This window comes from Anarhichas minor, unplaced genomic scaffold (genome assembly GCF_050575085.1).
Source record: "Anarhichas minor isolate MPS153535 unplaced genomic scaffold, ASM5057508v1 ptg000065l, whole genome shotgun sequence".
Lineage (NCBI taxonomy): Eukaryota > Metazoa > Chordata > Actinopteri > Perciformes > Anarhichadidae > Anarhichas > Anarhichas minor.
The window spans coordinates 287,501-305,000 of NW_027466511.1; the positions used below are offsets into that span (position 1 = coordinate 287,501).

The 17,500-nt window shown below is 43.4% G+C and overlaps 3 protein-coding genes across 3 annotated transcripts in view; 1 reads left to right on the top strand and 2 right to left on the bottom strand.

The window, feature by feature from the left end:
• Window positions 1-6,102, bottom strand: part of slc16a12b (solute carrier family 16 member 12b) — a 7,931-nt gene extending 1,829 nt beyond the window's left edge. Inside the window, exons 1-6 of the mRNA XM_076078348.1 lie at window positions 5,406-6,102; window positions 3,656-3,759; window positions 3,424-3,567; window positions 2,797-3,099; window positions 2,373-2,724; window positions 1,810-2,069 (exon numbers count right to left, since the gene is read on the bottom strand). Of these exons, the coding sequence (XP_075934463.1) occupies window positions 1,810-2,069; window positions 2,373-2,724; window positions 2,797-3,099; window positions 3,424-3,567; window positions 3,656-3,759; window positions 5,406-5,518 (1,276 nt within the window). The 5' untranslated portion in view covers window positions 5,519-6,102. The remainder of the gene's footprint in view (window positions 1-1,809; window positions 2,070-2,372; window positions 2,725-2,796; window positions 3,100-3,423; window positions 3,568-3,655; window positions 3,760-5,405) is intronic.
• Window positions 6,103-8,333: 2,231 nt separating this feature from the next.
• On the top strand, window positions 8,334-15,109 carry minpp1b (multiple inositol-polyphosphate phosphatase 1b). The gene is made up of 7 exons (XM_076078319.1): window positions 8,334-8,996; window positions 9,113-9,298; window positions 10,110-10,298; window positions 10,849-10,946; window positions 12,702-12,832; window positions 13,233-13,366; window positions 13,463-15,109. Exons 1-7 carry the CDS (start codon window positions 8,564-8,566, stop codon window positions 13,714-13,716), a joined length of 1,425 nt encoding a protein of 474 aa, XP_075934434.1. The 5' UTR covers window positions 8,334-8,563; the 3' UTR covers window positions 13,717-15,109.
• A 585-nt stretch (window positions 15,110-15,694) lies between these two features.
• Window positions 15,695-17,500, bottom strand: part of atad1b (ATPase family AAA domain containing 1b) — a 6,884-nt gene continuing 5,078 nt past the window's right edge. Inside the window, exons 9-11 of the mRNA XM_076078324.1 lie at window positions 17,241-17,291; window positions 16,936-17,066; window positions 15,695-16,807 (exon numbers count right to left, since the gene is read on the bottom strand). Of these exons, the coding sequence (XP_075934439.1) occupies window positions 16,687-16,807; window positions 16,936-17,066; window positions 17,241-17,291 (303 nt within the window). The 3' untranslated portion in view covers window positions 15,695-16,686. The remainder of the gene's footprint in view (window positions 16,808-16,935; window positions 17,067-17,240; window positions 17,292-17,500) is intronic.

Here is a 17,500-nt window from a genome sequence, read left to right on the forward strand (position 1 = left end):
AGCCGGCCTACAAGTACGTGATTGGTCAGTGGGCTAGCGTGACATGTTGGGCGGTGACAATCCCAATATCTGCTGCCTCTGTGGAGCGGACATTTTCAGCCCTCAAACGCATTAAAACGTATTCAAGAAATACAACTGGGGAGGCTCGACTGTCTTCACTGGCGTCCATGAATGGAGAAGGACTTCTTACTGGAACTAAAACGCACAGATTTACTGAACTATCATGAGATTAAACTCTTTATTAACAAAGAAAGGAGGATGGACTTTGTCTTTAAATAGTGAACAGCAGCTCTGGTAAGTTAACTGTTTGTTTTTACATCTGCAGTAGCTTTAAGATGCTTGTTTATATATTATTATTTGTACAACTTGTTTTTATGAAGATGGATTGTTTGGTTTAATATGTGATAGGAACTATTGTTACATCCAGTGTTGCTCTGGGGACATATTTGCCGGTGCCAGTGTTGCCAACTTGGCGACTTTCTATAAATCTGGTGACTTTCTAAACCCTCATGGAGACTTTATTTGTCAAAAGCAACAAGAGACAAATCTAGAGACTTGTTCTGGTGTTGATGGAGACTTGTTCTGGTGTTGATGGAGACTTCTCTGGTGTTGATGGAGACTTCTCTGGTGTTGATGGAGACATCTCTGGTGTTGATGGAGACTTGTTCTGGTGTTGATGGATACTTCTCTGGTGTTGATGGAGACGTCTCTGGTGTTGATGGAGACTTCTCTGGTGTTGATGGAGACTTCTCTGGTGTTGATGGAGACGTCTCTGGTGTTGATGGAGACTTGTTCTGGTGTTGATGGAGACTTGTTCTGGTGTTGATGGAGACTTCTCTGGTGTTGATGGAGACTTGTTCTGGTGTTGATGGAGACTTGTTCTGGTGTTGATGGAGACTTCTCTGGTGTTGATGGAGACTTGTTCTGGTGTTGATGGAGACTTCTCTGGTGTTGATGGAGACTTCTCTGGTGTTGATGGAGACTTGTTCTGGTGTTGATGGAGACTTCTCTGGTGTTGATGGAGACTTGTTCTGGTGTTGATGGAGACTTCTCTGGTGTTGATGGAGACTTGTTCTGGTGTTGATGGAGACTTCTCTGGTGTTGATGGAGACTTCTCTGGTGTTGATAGAGACTTCTCTGGTGTTGATGGAGACTTGTTCTGGTGTTGATGGAGACCTCTCTGGTGTTGATGGAGACTTGTTCTGGTGTTGATGGAGACTTCTCTGGTGTTGATGGAGACTTCTCTGGTGTTGTGACTCTGACGTTAAAGCTCGTATGTTCTACACGGTGGTGAACGAGCAGCGGTGCTGCCGTGAGCTCCAAAGCTCTCACAGGTCAGTCTCACAGCAGAGAGGAGACGCACTCTCTGCGTGTTCATGTATCTGCACTCTGCAGTTAGTGTATTTATAGGTGTTGAGCTTCATTTTTACACAAAACAAATAATAAGCGTAGCTGTGTTTCAGCTGCAGGACGGCAGTGAAGGCCCAGGTATGAATGCACGGCCCGCCACTGACTTTATTATATTATTATTGTTTATTATATTGTTATAGTTTAAACGACCCAACACTATAGAAAATGTACAGTTTTTATGTAATAGTATATCATATATTATCACTGAAATAATGAGTACTTTTACTTTAGTAGAACTTTAATCTGAACACCACTAAACCTAAACACATTGTCTTTAAACATATCGTATCATTCGAAGTGTATTTCCTGTAATTGTGTCCGTTGTCTCCAGCTAACGAGGACAAAAGCAGCTGATTGTTAAAGAACGAGTCACAAAATGATCAAACGTCAACTCCTCACCTCCGATCGGCGGGCTGATGAGGTAGGGGATGGCGTGGAGGAAGTAGACCACGCCCAGCGCCGAGGACAGGTACGGAGATCCCACCACGTCCGCCGTCACCACGGGGATCAGCGCCACGTAGGCACCGTCGAAGTAACCATAGAGGACGGCGAAGGGTACGAGGAGCGAGAAGGACCGGAGCAACGGCGTGAAGAGACAACAGAGACCCTCCATCGCCACCGCCAAGACGTAGGATGCCAGACGGTACGGCTTCAGACACCTGGGACACCGAGACACACCGTTATACTTTAACACACTTTAACATACTTTAACACACTTAAATATACTTTAACACACTTTAATACACTTTAACACACTTTAACACACTTTAACACACTTTAACATACTTTATTATACTTTAACACACTTTAACACACTTTAACATACTTTATTATACTTTAATATACTTTAATATACTCTAAACTCTGAAACATTAATACTCTAAACTCTTTATACAAAGTGAGGACATTTATAGACAGTAAGGACATTTATAGAAATGGACATGAGACTCTGGGGGTCTTACCTCCGGTCCGTTAGCCAGCCGAAGGTGATGTTCCCCACGATGTCGAGGACACCCAGGATGGACATGAGGAAGGCGGCCTGCTGGTGGCGGACCCCGACGCTCAGAGCGTACGGCACCAGGTAGACGAAGGGGAGGCTGCAGCCGCTGGCCAGGAACAGGAAGGACACGGCCAGGCCCAGGAAGTCCGGCAGCAGCAGGAAGCGGTACTCCTTAATGGACAGGAAGCAGGAGCAGAAGCACCGCCTCCTCGGCAGCTGAGGGGCGGGGTTTCCCGGCATCAGCGGCAGGGGCACCGACGGCTCTTTGGGGAGTGTGACGGCGAGCTCGGCGTCCTTTGACGAGACGAGACCACCTGCATCAGGAGACACAGAGGTTTATAACAAACCAGACTCATGGAGACACATTGTCCAGCACTGGTCCTCACCAAGTTTCTCCTCCCCCACTGACTCCGCCTCCTCTCTATCCTCCTCCTCCCCCTCGCCCTCCCGCAGTCTGATTGGTCGGAGCAGTGCCCCGCAGACACACAGGTTAGCGACGAAGGCGCTGAGGACGAGCAGCGCTCCTCTCCACGAGTACAACTCGATGAGCATTTGCACCGCCGGCGCCAGAACGAAGGTCCCGATCCCGCTGCCCGACATGGCGATACCGAACGCCAGCGCCCTCCGGTGGTGGAAGTAACAGCCCACCATGGCGATAGCCGGGGTGTAACAGAGGGCGAAGCCCAGACCTGGAGACGGAGGACGTTTATAAGTGAAGAGACTTTATGATAAGTGAAGACATTTGTAGAACGGAAGAACATTTTTGGCACATTGAAAGATTGAGGACATTACTGGGAAGTAAAGACAAACTACCCAAAGTCAGGACATTTAACAACATGGAAACTATTCTGTAAAGTGAGGACATCTTTAAACGTGAGGACATCTTTAAATGTGAGGACATTTGTTGGAATATAAAAACAATATAGAAAGTGACCTCAGACCTGGAGAGTGAGGACATTTTATGTGAAGTGAGGACATTTTTGGACAGGTGAGGACATTATTAGTGTGAGGACCTGTCAGGACTCCCAACGTGAGGTAGAGGAGCTCCAGACTGGTGGTGAAGGAGCTGAGGAGGAGTCCAACGGAGGACAGGAGTCCACCGAGCATCACGGCCACCCGGCAGGACCAACGGTTACCAACCAGGCTGCCGACCGGAGCTACACACACACACACACACACACACACGCGTCAGCCAGCTGTGTGGACGTGGACCAGTCCATCCACCGGTGTCCCCGGTTTACTGACCACAGAGCATGGTGGTGCAGTCCACCAGGCTGTGGATCCAGGCCGTAGCAGCGTAGTCGGCTCCAAAATGAGCCTGAAACTCCACGAAGAAGATGGAGATGCACCTGCAGACAGGAAGTGACATCATCGACCAATCAGTGAGGAGCGATGGTCAGCGCTGAGTCAGCAGCACACAGGTGTTATGTAACAGTGACACGTCTCCTGTTGTCTGTTATGTAACTGGACACCAGTCCAAACTGGTCTGACTGGAGTAATGTGGAGACACGTTGATCAGAGTTATTCATCAGCTTCAGCTTCTTCTTCTCTCCTTCATTAATAATCTGTTACCTGAGGAACACCTTGAAACCGTGGTCACAGTGTGCACGTACGTGCACTTTTACTTCAAAACGTGACGTTAGCGATTTAAAGAGCAGCTGTTGGTTTGAAACGTGTCGTCTCTCTGAGGCTGTTTGTTCAGGTGTCAGAGTCTCACACACACACATAAACACACACACACACACACACACACACACAGAGTCACACACAGACACACACACACACAGACACTCACACACACAGACACACACAGACACACACACACAGACACACACACACACACACACATAAACACACAGACACACACTGAGTCACACACACACTGAGTCACACAGACACACACACACACAGACACATAAACACACACAGACACACACTGAGTCACACACACAGACACACTCAGACACAGACAAACACACACACAGACACACACACTCAGACACAGACAGACACACACACACACAGACAGACACACTCAGACACAGACAAACACACAGACACACACACACACAGGTCAATCAGTTGATTGTGTTTGTTTGTGTAAACTTTGTGTCACTTTGCAAACAATATTCAGCAGTTTTAATCTAGAAGAGTAGATAATATATATATTATACTTATTATATATATTATAAATATGATATATATAATATATATCATATTTATATTATTACAGTTTTGAATAAACAAATGAATGACTTTGTGTTTTTGATGAAGTGAAGGAATTTAAAACATGTTGTTGATCATCAGCTGTAAGACAACCTGTGTGTGTGTGTGTGTGTGTGTGTGTGTGTGTGTGTGTGTGTGTGTGTGTTGGCAGACATTAGTCAACAAGTGTGAAACAGACTAACTATTCATAGATGTTACTGGAGATGTTGTTGTTGTTGATCAGCTGTTATGTTGATCATAATGAAACTCTTCTAACAGATAGAACGCTCTCATTCAGACTCCACATGTCTCCACTAACCTGCTGCTACTGTCAACTCCAGCTTGTTCTACGATGCTTTTATTGTGGAACTCTTGAAACAGGAAGCTGTTCCTGTTTAAATCTAAGCTTCCAGGTTCTTTAAAGTGTTCTTCTTCTGTTGCTCAGAGGATCTTTGTCTGTCAGAACGTCTAGAACATCTGATATTAAAGAACATCTGTTAGTGAAGAACACGCTCTTCAGACTCAGACTGTAAACTGAATACAGTTGAAGTGGAGACGTGTTTTTAATTACAGAGGAATGTTCTCCAACGTGTTTTTATGTTTCAGTCGAGGATCAAGTTTCTAAAAACAAGAACCTGTTGAGACACGTTTAGTTTTAAAGAACATTTCAGAGATTCAATGAAACATAAACCATAACAATAAACATCAAAAGCAAAAAAACACATTCATGGAAATACAATTAAACTTTCTGAACTCTTTGTCTTTGTGTGTGTGTGTGTGTGTGTGTCACCTCGTCACTGCTCGTGTGCAGACCGTCACCATGAAGCAGCAGCCTACGATCACCCAGCCCCATCCTCCGTCCAGAGGCTCCAGCGCACCGCTCCGCCGCTTCCCATCAGCCATTGCTGCAGCTGTGAGCCGGTCTCTGGTCCTGGTCTTGAGTCCTGACCCTGAGGCGTCTGGCTCCAGAGACTAACCCTCAGTCCTGGTCTGATTCTCTCCTTCAGAAGTTGATTCACACACCAGTGGATTTAAAGAAGTGGATCTGGATCTGGGTCCTGCAGGTCTCCAGGTGGAGTCAGGACTCAGTCCTCCTCCCAGGAGAGGAGCCCAGCCGGGTGGAGCTGAGCAGCAGTGAAGAAAGCGTAGAGAACAAACGTCCTCTTCTGTGTGAGACTCCGTTTAAAAAGCCTCTGGGTTCAATCAGTTCCAGCTGACCTTTAATCATTAACCGGGAGGTGACGAGATGTTAACAAGCGCTCCCAGATGCTCCTCTACCCTTAAATCCTCTGGAGTCCTCGAACCAAGCGCTCCCTCCTCCACAGCATCAACAACATGTGTGGCTGAGACAGGCAGCGCTTCATTCACCTCCTCTGACCCCTCCCTGCTGAGGGGGGAGGGGTCAGAGGAGGAGAGGTGTCGGCTGTCAGAAAAGAGGCGTGCCCAGAAAGATCCTCCAGGAGTCATGGACCACATCCCAGAGTGGTTATTTATGTCCTCAGAGGCCAGGACCAGGACCAGGGTCAAACAGGACCAGGACCAGGGACAAACAGGACCAGCAGCAAACAGGACCAGGGACAAACAGGACCAGGACCAGGGACAAACAGGACCAGGACCAGGAGCAAACAGGACCAGAACCAGGGTCAAACAGGACCAGGTCCAGGAGCAAACAGGACCAGGACCAGGATCAATTGGGCCATGACCAGGAGCAAACAGGACCAGGACCAGGGTCAAACAGGACCAGGACCAGGGACAAACAGGACCAGGAGCAAACAGGACCAGGACCAGGGACAAACAGGACCAGGACCAGGGACAAACAGGACCAGGACCAGGAGCAAACAGGACCAGAACCAGGGTCAAACAGGACCAGGTCCAGGAGCAAACAGGACCAGGACCAGGATCAATTGGGCCATGACCAGGAGCAAACAGGACCAGGACCAGGGTCAAACAGGACCAGGACCAGGAGCAAACAGGACCAGGAGCAAACAGGACCAGGACCAGGGTCAAACAGGACCAGGACCAGGAGCAAACAGGGCCATGACCAGGATTAAACAGGACAAGGGTCAAACAGGACCAGGGACAAACAGGACCATGACCAGGATTAAACAGGACAAGGGTCAAACAGGGCCAGGACCAGGTTCAAACAGGGCCAGGAGCAGGTTCAAACAGGACCAGGAGCAGGGTCAAACAGTTGTGTTCACTGCTGAGGAAGAGGTCTAGTTCAGATGAAGAGGTCCAGACTGTTGGAGGACTTCCTCTGATACAGTGAGCTCCTCCTCCTCTTCTGAATATATTCATGTTCCATTAACACACATTAACACACATTAATACACATTAACACACATTAGTAGACATTAATACACATTAACACACATTAATACACATTAACACACATTAATACACATTAACACACATTAGTACACATTAATGCACATTAACGCACATTAACACACATTAATGCACATTAATACACATTAACACACATTAATACACATTAATACACATTAACACACATTAATGCACATTAACGCACATTAACACACATTAATGCACATTAATACACATTAATACACATTAATACACATTAACACACATTAATACACATTAATACACATTAACACACATTAATACACATTAACACACATTAATGCACATTTATGCACATTAACACACATTAATGCACATTAACACACATTAATGCACATTAATGCACATTAATACACATTAACACACATTAATACACATTAATACACATTAACACACATTAATACACATTAATACACATTAACACACATTAATACACATTAATACACATTAACACACATTAACACACATTAATACACATTAACACACATTAATGCACATTAATGCACATTAACACACATTAATGCACATTAATGCACATTAATACACATTAACACACATTAATACACATTAATACACATTAACACACATTAATACACATTAATGCACATTAACACACATTAATGCACATTAATACACATTAATACACATTAACACACATTAATACACATTAATACACATTAACACACATTAATACACATTAACACACATTAATACACATTAATACACATTAACACACATTAATACACATTAATACACATTAACGCACATTAACGCACATTTACGCACATTAATACACATTAATACACATTAACACACATTGAATACACATTAATACACATTGAATACACATTAATACACATTAACACACATTAATACACATTGAATACACATTAATACACATTAACACACATTGAATACACATTAATACACATTGAATACACATTAATACACATTGAATACACATTGAATACACATTAATACACATTAACACATTGATCCTCAGAGTTCTTCACAGTCTGAACACTTTGACCCTCACATGAGAAGAGGAGAGAGAGGTTGAAGGGACTGAAGGGCTAGTTGAGTATTAGTAGTAGTAGCCACAGAGGGAGTACTAGTACATGACTGTTAGTAGTATAATTAGCATGTTCTCTTACTGTGTGTGTACTTTGTGTTTCTTTATTTGCTACACACTTTGGTTTCTTTTTATTTGTAGTTTTTCTAAAGATGAATTTATAAAATCTATAAATAAATATTTTGAGATGCTGAACTGATTATTATTTTGAAACTGTTGTTTCTTTTATCGGCTTTTATTTTGTATCACATCCACCGGATGCTGGTTATTTAACGGACACTTGACGCGAGCACGTTTCCGGTTTCTGGAGCTAAACGAAGTCAAACTGATACTTTTAAACGAGTTAATACGCAGTATAAGTATATTTTTTATAGTGTATTTGTACTCGTATTTTGTTATAAGTTGTAGTTTTATGTAGAATAATCTGTGTTAAAAAAATTCCGGGATTTTGTGTTGAACGACAGATGAACCCGGAACATCAACAAAGGTTCCGTTAAAGAACCTCCGACATGTTCTCCGGTTCTCCCCCCAGGAACAGGCTCCTGTTTGCGGCTCTAAGTGTGCTCCTGACCCGCCTCTCCTGCTCCTCTCTCTCGGTACCGGACGTCCCAAACATCGCCGCGTTCTTCGGAACCAAGACCCGCTACGAGGACGTGAACCCGCACGTGCTGCGTGACGCGTTGTCCGTGAACACTTCCGTGTTGAGACCTCCGACCTCCGAGCGATGCTCTCCGGTCCACATCACCGCCGTCATCCGGCACGGGAGCCGGTACCCGACCGTCAAGAACATTCGGAGGATCCAGAGCCTCAGCGAGCTGGTCCGGAGAGAAGCGACCAGAGGGTCCGGAGGGTTAGGGGGGTCCGGAACCTGGTCCAGAGGGTCTGGAACCTGGCTCCAGGACCTCCAGAGATGGGAGAACTGGTACACCGAGGACATGGACGGTGAGCACCAGGAGGTTCAACAGTAGAGATATACTGAGAATAATAATATGAAATTATCCTGTTCCTCTCCCTCCTCTCTCCTTCTCCTCCTCTCCCTCCTCTCTCCGTCTCCTCAGGTCAGCTGGTGATGAAGGGTAGGGAGGACCTCCGTCAGCTGTCTGTGCGTCTGTCCCTGTTGTTCCCGTCTCTCCTCTGTGAGGAGAACATGAGGAGGATCAGTTTGAGGAGCAGCTCTAAGCATCGCTGTGTGAGCAGCGTGGAGGCGTTTCAGGAAGGTCTGCAGCGTCACTGGAGACGCAGAGGTCAGAGGTCAAGCTCTACTAATACCTCACTGTAGAAGTACTCTGTTACAATAGTAGTGCCCTGTTACAGTAGTAGTGCTCTGTTACAGCAGTAGTGCTCTGTTACAGTAGTAGTGCTCTGTTACAGCAGTAGTGCTCTGTTACAGTAGTAGTGCTCTGTTACAGCAGTAGTGCTGTGTTACAGTAGTAGTGCTCTGTTACAGTAGTAGTGCTCTGTTACAGTAGTAGTGCTGTGTTACAGTAGTAGTGCTGTGTTACAGCAGTAGTGCTCTGTTACAGTAGTAGTGCTCTGTTACAGCAGTAGTGCTCTGTTACAGCAGTAGTGCCCTGTTACAGTAGTAGTGCTCTGTTACAGCAGTAGTGCTCTGTTACAGCAGTAGTGCTCTGTTACAGCAGTAGTGCTCTGTTACAGCAGTAGTGCTCTGTTACAGTAGTAGTGCTCTGTTACAGCAGTAGTGCTCTGTTACAGCAGTAGTGCTCTGTTACAGTAGTAGTGCTCTGTTACAGCAGTAGTGCTCTGTTACAGCAGTAGTGCTGTGTTACAGCAGTAGTGCTGTGTTACAGCAGTAGTGCTCTGTTACAGCAGTAGTGCTCTGTTACAGCAGTAGTGCTCTGTTACAGCAGTAGTGCTGTGTTACAGCAGTAGTGCTCTGTTACAGCAGTAGTGCTCTGTTACAGCAGTAGTGCCCTGTTACAGCAGTAGTGCTCTGTTACAGCAGTAGTGCTGTGTTACAGCAGTAGTGCCCTGTTACAGCAGTAGTGCCCTGTTACAGCAGTAGTGCTCTGTTACAGCAGTAGTGCTCTGTTACAGACCTAACTCACCAGCTGGACGATGATTTGATGCGTTTCTTCGAGCGGTGCCGTGGTTACGTGGAGGGCGTGGAGAAGAACCTCACGGCTCTGATGGAGGTCGAGAAGTTCAAACATGGAGAAGAGATGAAGACTGTGAGGAGGAAGGTGGAGGAGAGACTAGGTCTTCATCAGGACGCTCTCACACCAGGTCAGACTCACTCAGAGAGAGAGAGATACACACTCGCACGCACGCACACTTACTCGCACACACACTCGCACGCACACTCGCATGCACACTTACACACTCGCACTCACTCACACTCACGCACACTTGCACGCACACTCGCACGCACACTCTCGCACCAGGTCAGACTCACTCAGAGAGAGATACACACTTGCACGCTCACACTCACTCTCACACTGGCGTACGCACTTACACACAACGTTTTCTCACTTGGTTTTACTTTCAAGTTTTGGACTTTATTCTTTCTATTATCTGGAAATTAGTTCTCAGAACTTTGACTTTAGATTTTTGCTTTATTCTAAATATGCTAATTCATATTTTTGCTCAGCGGAAACAGCCACTGGTCTCTGGTCTGGTCTCTTGAAGTTTGTCCCTCTGTGTCTCCTGTAGATTGACGTGTGTCCCTCTGTGTCTCCTGTAGATTGAAGTTTGTCCCTCTGTGTCTCCTGTAGATTGAAGTTTGTCCCTCTGTGTCTCCTGTAGATTGACGTGTGTCCCTCTGTGTCTCCTGTAGATCTGGTTGAAGCTGCCTTTTTCTTGTGTTCCTACGAGCTCTCCATCAAATCTCTTCACTCTTCGTGGTGTTTCCTGTTTGATGAAGACGATGCTAAGGTAAGAAATTCCAAATAAAAGAGCCCGAGTGGAGCGTCTTCTCTCACAGAGGATCTCTGGTCTGATTAATATATGTAGAACCATAAATACTTTAAAGCAGTGATTCTCAACTGGTGGTGCCTGAAAACATAATTTTTTTTTTAATCCTGTGCTTTTATTTTGAAGGTGATTTTTTTATGCAGCGGAGTGCCGTCTATTCACACTTGCACACGACGCCCCTCTCGGGGTAGCAAATATCGTCCAAAAAATGGTCATATTGATAGCGATTATTGTCCATGTGTACATTTCATATACCGGATTAAACAGCAACGTTTGGGCAACACTATCATATAAGTCACTTTTTACACACTCCAAACACAACTATACACTACTAATATAAGCAACTAGAAAACGTGGCATAAAACCACGTATTCCTGGCCACAAATCGGCGTTATATTTACTGTGCTTCGATATTCCAACATCAAGCTAATAGCTACACAGCTAATCAATACGTCGCTTAGCATTCGACGCAGAACCCATAAATGCCTTCGGTTTTTCTCTCCGTGAAACCAGTACAAAGCTGTGAGTGAACAATGGCAACACAACAGTTCCCATCACCGGAAAAAATCGTTGGTATCTGCTTACCTTTTATGAATAATCACAAATATAACGGCGAAAATTATCTGGTTCAAAGCTAGAATCATTGTTGGCAACTCCATCCTGTCTGTTTCTCATCTGTTTCCTGTAGAAGGGGGGTCAATCTAACTTGCTGGACCCATGGGTGGGTGGTCAGACTTTTGGCGAATGGAATTTTACGCTCGGGGAGGCGCGGCACTTCTTGCATCTTTACTCGCTGAAAGTTCTGTCAATCAACACCTGGCTTCGACGACAGCCTTCCTGGGACTCTGACGCGTCGAAGGCGGGCTCATTGACTGAAATCGACCGATGATAGGCTGAGCTACACTCCCATACACACACAGCAACTGGAATTCAGACGAGAAAATCCCACGGATGAGAGCCAGAAACAGGCTCTGAGAGGACCCTGGCTCTCAAAATGATGCCAAACGGCTGTATTTGGATGTATTGAATAATATGAGTGATAGAAAAAGTGAAATATAGTTATATAGTATATAAAAGTACAATGTAAGAGCTGCAACAGCTGGTTCCAAAATGACGACCTCGCGTGACCTCTCTGTACTAAAGCCTCTTACTCTTCACTTTATCCCAGCCAACCTTTATTCTAGGACTACTGATCGGTTGTGCTATGATTTGGGAGAGTTTTTAGGCAGCCAGCTGCATTATTTCAAAAACATAATATCAATAAAAGTGCTTTTGTTTCAGGTGAACCTGAATATTTTCAATTTGAGCTGTGTAATATCTTCATGCACTATATTAACCAGCAACATATACACAATATTTACCCATCTGAACAATCTCACAAGTGTTATCTGATTATAGCATCAAAAATGATTAAAATAGACCTTGTAGTTACAGAATTGAAGTCTCTTTAGTATGGGTATGCCATTTTCGAGCAGAGGCCTAAAAATAGGGCTAGTGTTTAAGAGTATTTGGCGTTAATGCCTTGTAATGCTAATATCAGCAGAGGATGAACTGATATTTCATGGAACTAAAAAGTATTTTCAGTCACAGGATGTTGATTCAAATAAATTATGTAAGTATCGATCCATTATTAGTCAGAGGTATTGATCAGTGGAGCTTTAAATCTTCTTGTGTTAATAATAATAATAGTTCATCTTAATAATATGTGATCTGCAGGTGTTGGAGTATAAGTCTGACCTGAAGCAGTACTGGATGCGTTTTCATGGTCATGTGATCAACAGTCTGTCCAGCTGTCCTCTGTTCCATCACGTCTTCAGGACTCTGGACAGAGCTGGACGTCCCCGCAGGTCTGTGACCTCACAGGAACATACGAGTTATTATTATCAACTGTTTGTTATGAATTCATTATTATATTATAAACATAATACTTATTAACTAATATGTATCTAGTGTTATAATATGTATTATTATGAAGTCATATTTATTATTTATCTATTATAATAATTATTATTACATAAACCTTTATCATCATTGTAATAATGATAATTATTACAAATATTTATATTACTATAAATTATCATTATTTGTAATAGTATAAACTAATATTATTATTTAAATTTGTATCATGATAATTTAAAATGATCCGTGATGAATCCGTAAACTGTGAATTCAAACTCTTATTCTGAAGGATCACAGAGGACAGGAAGCTGACAGAAGTGTGCTTTGAATGAACTTTATTGTCATCAGGTCCACCGATGCTCCTCCTGAGCCGGCCTCCATCCTGATTGGTCACGCCGAGACGCTCCTCCCCCTCCTCTCCCTGCTGGGACTCTACAAGGATGAGACTCCGCCCACCGCTGACAACTACCACTCACAGCACGGTAGGAAGTTTCCCCCCCCCCCCACCCCCACGTCCAATCAGAGGATGGGGCCGTGAAGGCACGATTCGCCTGACGTTCTTCTTCTGTGGTTCTCAGGCAGGAGCTTCCGGTCCGGTCTCATCGTCCCGTACGCCGCCAACCTGCTCTTCGTCCTGTACGACTGCCAGCGAGGCCCACGGCTGCAGCTGCTCATCAACGAGTCGCCGGTTCGATTCCCGGGTCTGGAGACGGAGGACGCGCCGCTGTACCGGGACGTCCGGGCCGCGTACCGCCACCTGCTGGACGGCTGCGACTTCCACAGGGAGTGCGAGGGGACGAGCGGCGGCCGGGGACCAAACATTGAACTCTGAGGCGGCAGGTAGAGACGGTGAAGACATGAGGCCTTAATCAATACATCGATTTACTGAAACTAGTGTACATGTACACGTACGCAGTACTCACAGCTCAGCGCCTCCTGCTGGGGAGAAACTGAACAGAAGCTTTTTAATGTTCAGTAACAACGGATTCATGAATCCGTCTGCTTTAATATCACGTTATGAGTTCTTCTTCAAATACCAAAAAGGGTTTTAAAGGTAAACAACAGATTTTTTGCATCAAAGCTGTTTCGCCTCGTCAACCTCTGCAAGCCCCGCCCCTTTCCTGTGTCAACCAATGACATGTGAGCAGTAGTTATCGGAGAGAGAGACAGTCAATGTCTGATCGTTTAAAAGATCTTTTCAGTTCGTTGTAGCTTCATTTAGTTTAGTGTTGAACTTCGTCTTGTCACTGTGAACGTAGCGATGTTAGCTAGCGAGCTAACATCGCTACGTTCACAGTGACATCACGTTTTCTTGTTTAGTCAGCGGCAAACATCGTATCTTCAGAGAGAGCGTGATGTCGTCTGTCTAAAGACGTATGTTTTACAGTCTTTTACTGTTTTATGACGAACTGACACTTTCTTGAACGTAAAATTATCTTTTAAATGTTCAAACATCAACATTTGTTCCCAATTCAAACGGGATCAAACTTTATTGGTCTCCGTTGACGAGCGTCCACATTTCTTCTGGATTAAGGTCCCAAAGTCGTCCACTGAGATGCTTTTAAAAGTTTTTAAAATATTTTGTTTCTAATTTTTCAATCTCATAAACCTGCAGTCTCTTCTTCACATTTTCACATCTGGAGTCAAACACAGAAATACGATTCAATAAGCATTTAATGAATTATATTAATTATAAAAACACTATTTTAAATGTTATTTCATCATTTCTTATTTGTTTCCGTGATGATTCATTAATAACTTGAGGATAAAAGAGCGTCAGATATTACTGATCTTCTTCTTTTGGGTCTTTTATTTTGGTGAAGTGACCCTTTAATCTTTAAGTCAGTTCAGAAAATGATGTTTTTTGTTGGTGACACTTCAGGGTTCATCTGTTTTTATTCTGTATTTATTGAAATGATCATGTGATCGTTTTTATTTAAAGCTGCAGTTCCTCTAACGGACACCAGAGGCTGCTGTGATCAACCGACTGTGTGGAAGCTTTTCACAATAAGAGTCCCGTTGAGGAGATAATGAGGCGCTTTGTGTCTTCAGGGAGAATCGTTTTATTTTGTCATTGTTTCTAAATGAGTTAAAAGTTCAAATGGAGGCTCAGCTTTTCAAAGGGCCGTCAGGTTTCACTCTTTGACTTCCTGTTACTGCAGAACGATACCAAATGTTTTCACTGAAAAGCTTTAATAAACGTTTTCACTCCTGAAGAAGAAGAACGGAGTGTTTCATGTTATAATTCTTTATTTTTGGAGATAACGTGTAGAAACATGTTGACAGTCATCGACGCAGCCAAACAAACTGTAATTTATGAATTAAGTTATACATTTCAATAATCACGGTATGTTAATAACTAATCAACGCCGTCAATGAAACAGTTACAAAACTAAAATGCTGTGAAAACTTCTCACTTAAGGAGAACTACTTGGTCCACCTTAAGTGTACCCGAGAGTTGTTAACTGCTAACCTCCTTCACTTTAATCAGCTGTAAACTCATGTCTCATATTCATGGACTACAAGTATTTATGTTATTATAGAGAAACAAAAGTTAAACATTCTGTAAACTATTTGATTTGGCTGCTAAATATTTACTTACATGCAGATTTCTAACACTTCCTGTTTCTAAAGCTTCTAAACATTGAACTTCCTGTTTAAGGACGCTCTGACTTTACATACTGTCGTTTCTTTTCTTATAAATATATATTTATATTATACTTTGTCTTGTGAAACAGTTGAAATAATGCGTTTCTTTAAAGTTTGATACTTTAGATTTATTACTTAAAATGTTTATTAACACAAAAACATTGTTGTTTTGACAAGTTTATTTCATTGTCCATCAGTTAACAGGAAGTGTAAATAAAGAGTGACTGGTTTACAGATGAAGTGATCAAAGAATCCATTGCTGTCGTCGATTAAGAACATTTGATTAACTTTATATTCTATATCTTGTGTTTTATCTTAATTATTATATATTTAATATTTGGACCAAACGAGTTATTGAATCAAGAAACACTTTTAACACAAAATATAAACCACAGACAAGTTCTTTAAACATTCAAACATAATAATAACAATAACATAATAATAAAGTACACTTCATGAACGCGTCGCTGCAGTAAAAAGGCAAAGCTTCTTTTATAAGTCACTTATTTACTAATAATTTTCTATTCATGTCCCCAGAAAGAATACGTGTTATGTACTAATATATCTATTCATATATTATTTATGAATAAGTATTCTTCACTGTTCAGGTTCCCCTCCAATGTATTTATTGTAATCAATAGTTAACATTTGCTTCAGGTCAGCCGACTCTACTGGAGATGTTGAATGTTGTCTTAATGAGTTTCTTTATTTAATTGAACAGTTTCTATTTTACGTTTCTTTTCAGGAAACTTCCGGTTAAATTATTAGGAAATAAGAGACCTGTGGGGGGTGGGGGGGAGGTTTCACAATAAAAGATCAAGCAAGGAGAAAAAGTCTGTAGAAGTCAATGGAAAATCCAGAGATCTTAATCTGTTCTTTTGAGTTTAGTTGTGATGTCACAGCTGCTGAGGCTCATGGGTAGTGTAGTACGTACGTACGTACAGTAGAACCCAATGAGAGGAAATGTAACAAGATTTCATTCTTCTTATTTTAAAAGATTCTCAAAGCAGCGTTTGTTTCATGTTTTTATTTCTATTTCTATTTCTGAGAAGTGGCACATAAACGGGTACGTTGGGAATCAAACCCACGACTGCAGGCAAAGCTGATGTCATCACACAATGGTCATGTGACCTGTGTGTGTGTGTGTGTGTGTTCAGTCCAGAGCGGCGTGCAGCAGAGCGCTGTGACCGCCGGCCATCTTGGATTTCTTCATCTTACCGATCGCCTTCTGAAGGTCTAACTGATGGATCGGACGGATGAAGTCCTCTGATGGACTGAGAGACAGACAGGTAGAGAGAGAGACAGGTAGAGAGAGAGACAGGTGATTGTTTTCGTTTATTGATCAAAGATAAAACATTTGATAAATTATATTAAATTAAAACAGTATCGGACAGACAGGTACCTGTCGTTCTGCGTGTGGACGAAGTCTCGGACACAGAGCAGAGCGGCGTCACGACACATCTCTCTGAGGTCACTTCCTGAGAAACCGTCCGTCTCTTTGGCAACACCAACCAGGTCAACAGACAGGTCCACCTGCAGAGAGACGGGCAGGTAGAGAGAGACAGAGAGGTCAGAACGTGGACAGAGGCGGGGCTTAAGGTTGTATGGTCTCGGAGAGGAGGATTCTGGGTATTTTCATCCGATTTTTAAGCTTGTGATGTTTATAGAGTGTCGGTGAAGGCCACACGGTGCGTTCGAGGGACTCACGCTCTCGTTCTCCAGGATCAGTTTCAGGATCTGTTCTCTCTGACTCGTACTCTGAAGGAACAAAACAAACCAGGGCTCTTATTTTGAAATTTAAGTATCTCAACTCAGTTAGAACCAGACTCTGGTCCAGGTTCTGGTCTGATGGGGGTCACTAGGAGTACTTACAGGTCCAGGTTCTGGTCTGATGGGGGTCACTAGGAGTACTTACAGGTTCAGGTCTAGGTTCTGGTCTGATGGAGAGTACTTACAGGTTCAGGTCT

Bases quoted from the DNA above. Each gene is read 5' to 3' on its own strand.
- minpp1b (XM_076078319.1), top strand. From the start codon at position 8,564: ATGTTCTCCGGTTCTCCCCCCAGGAACAGGCTCCTGTTTGCGGCTCTA. The intron at 8,997-9,112 runs GTGAGCACCAGG...CCGTCTCCTCAG, and splicing joins GTACACCGAGGACATGGACG to GTCAGCTGGTGATGAAGGGT. The intron at 10,299-10,848 runs GTCAGACTCACT...TGTCTCCTGTAG, and splicing joins TCAGGACGCTCTCACACCAG to ATCTGGTTGAAGCTGCCTTT.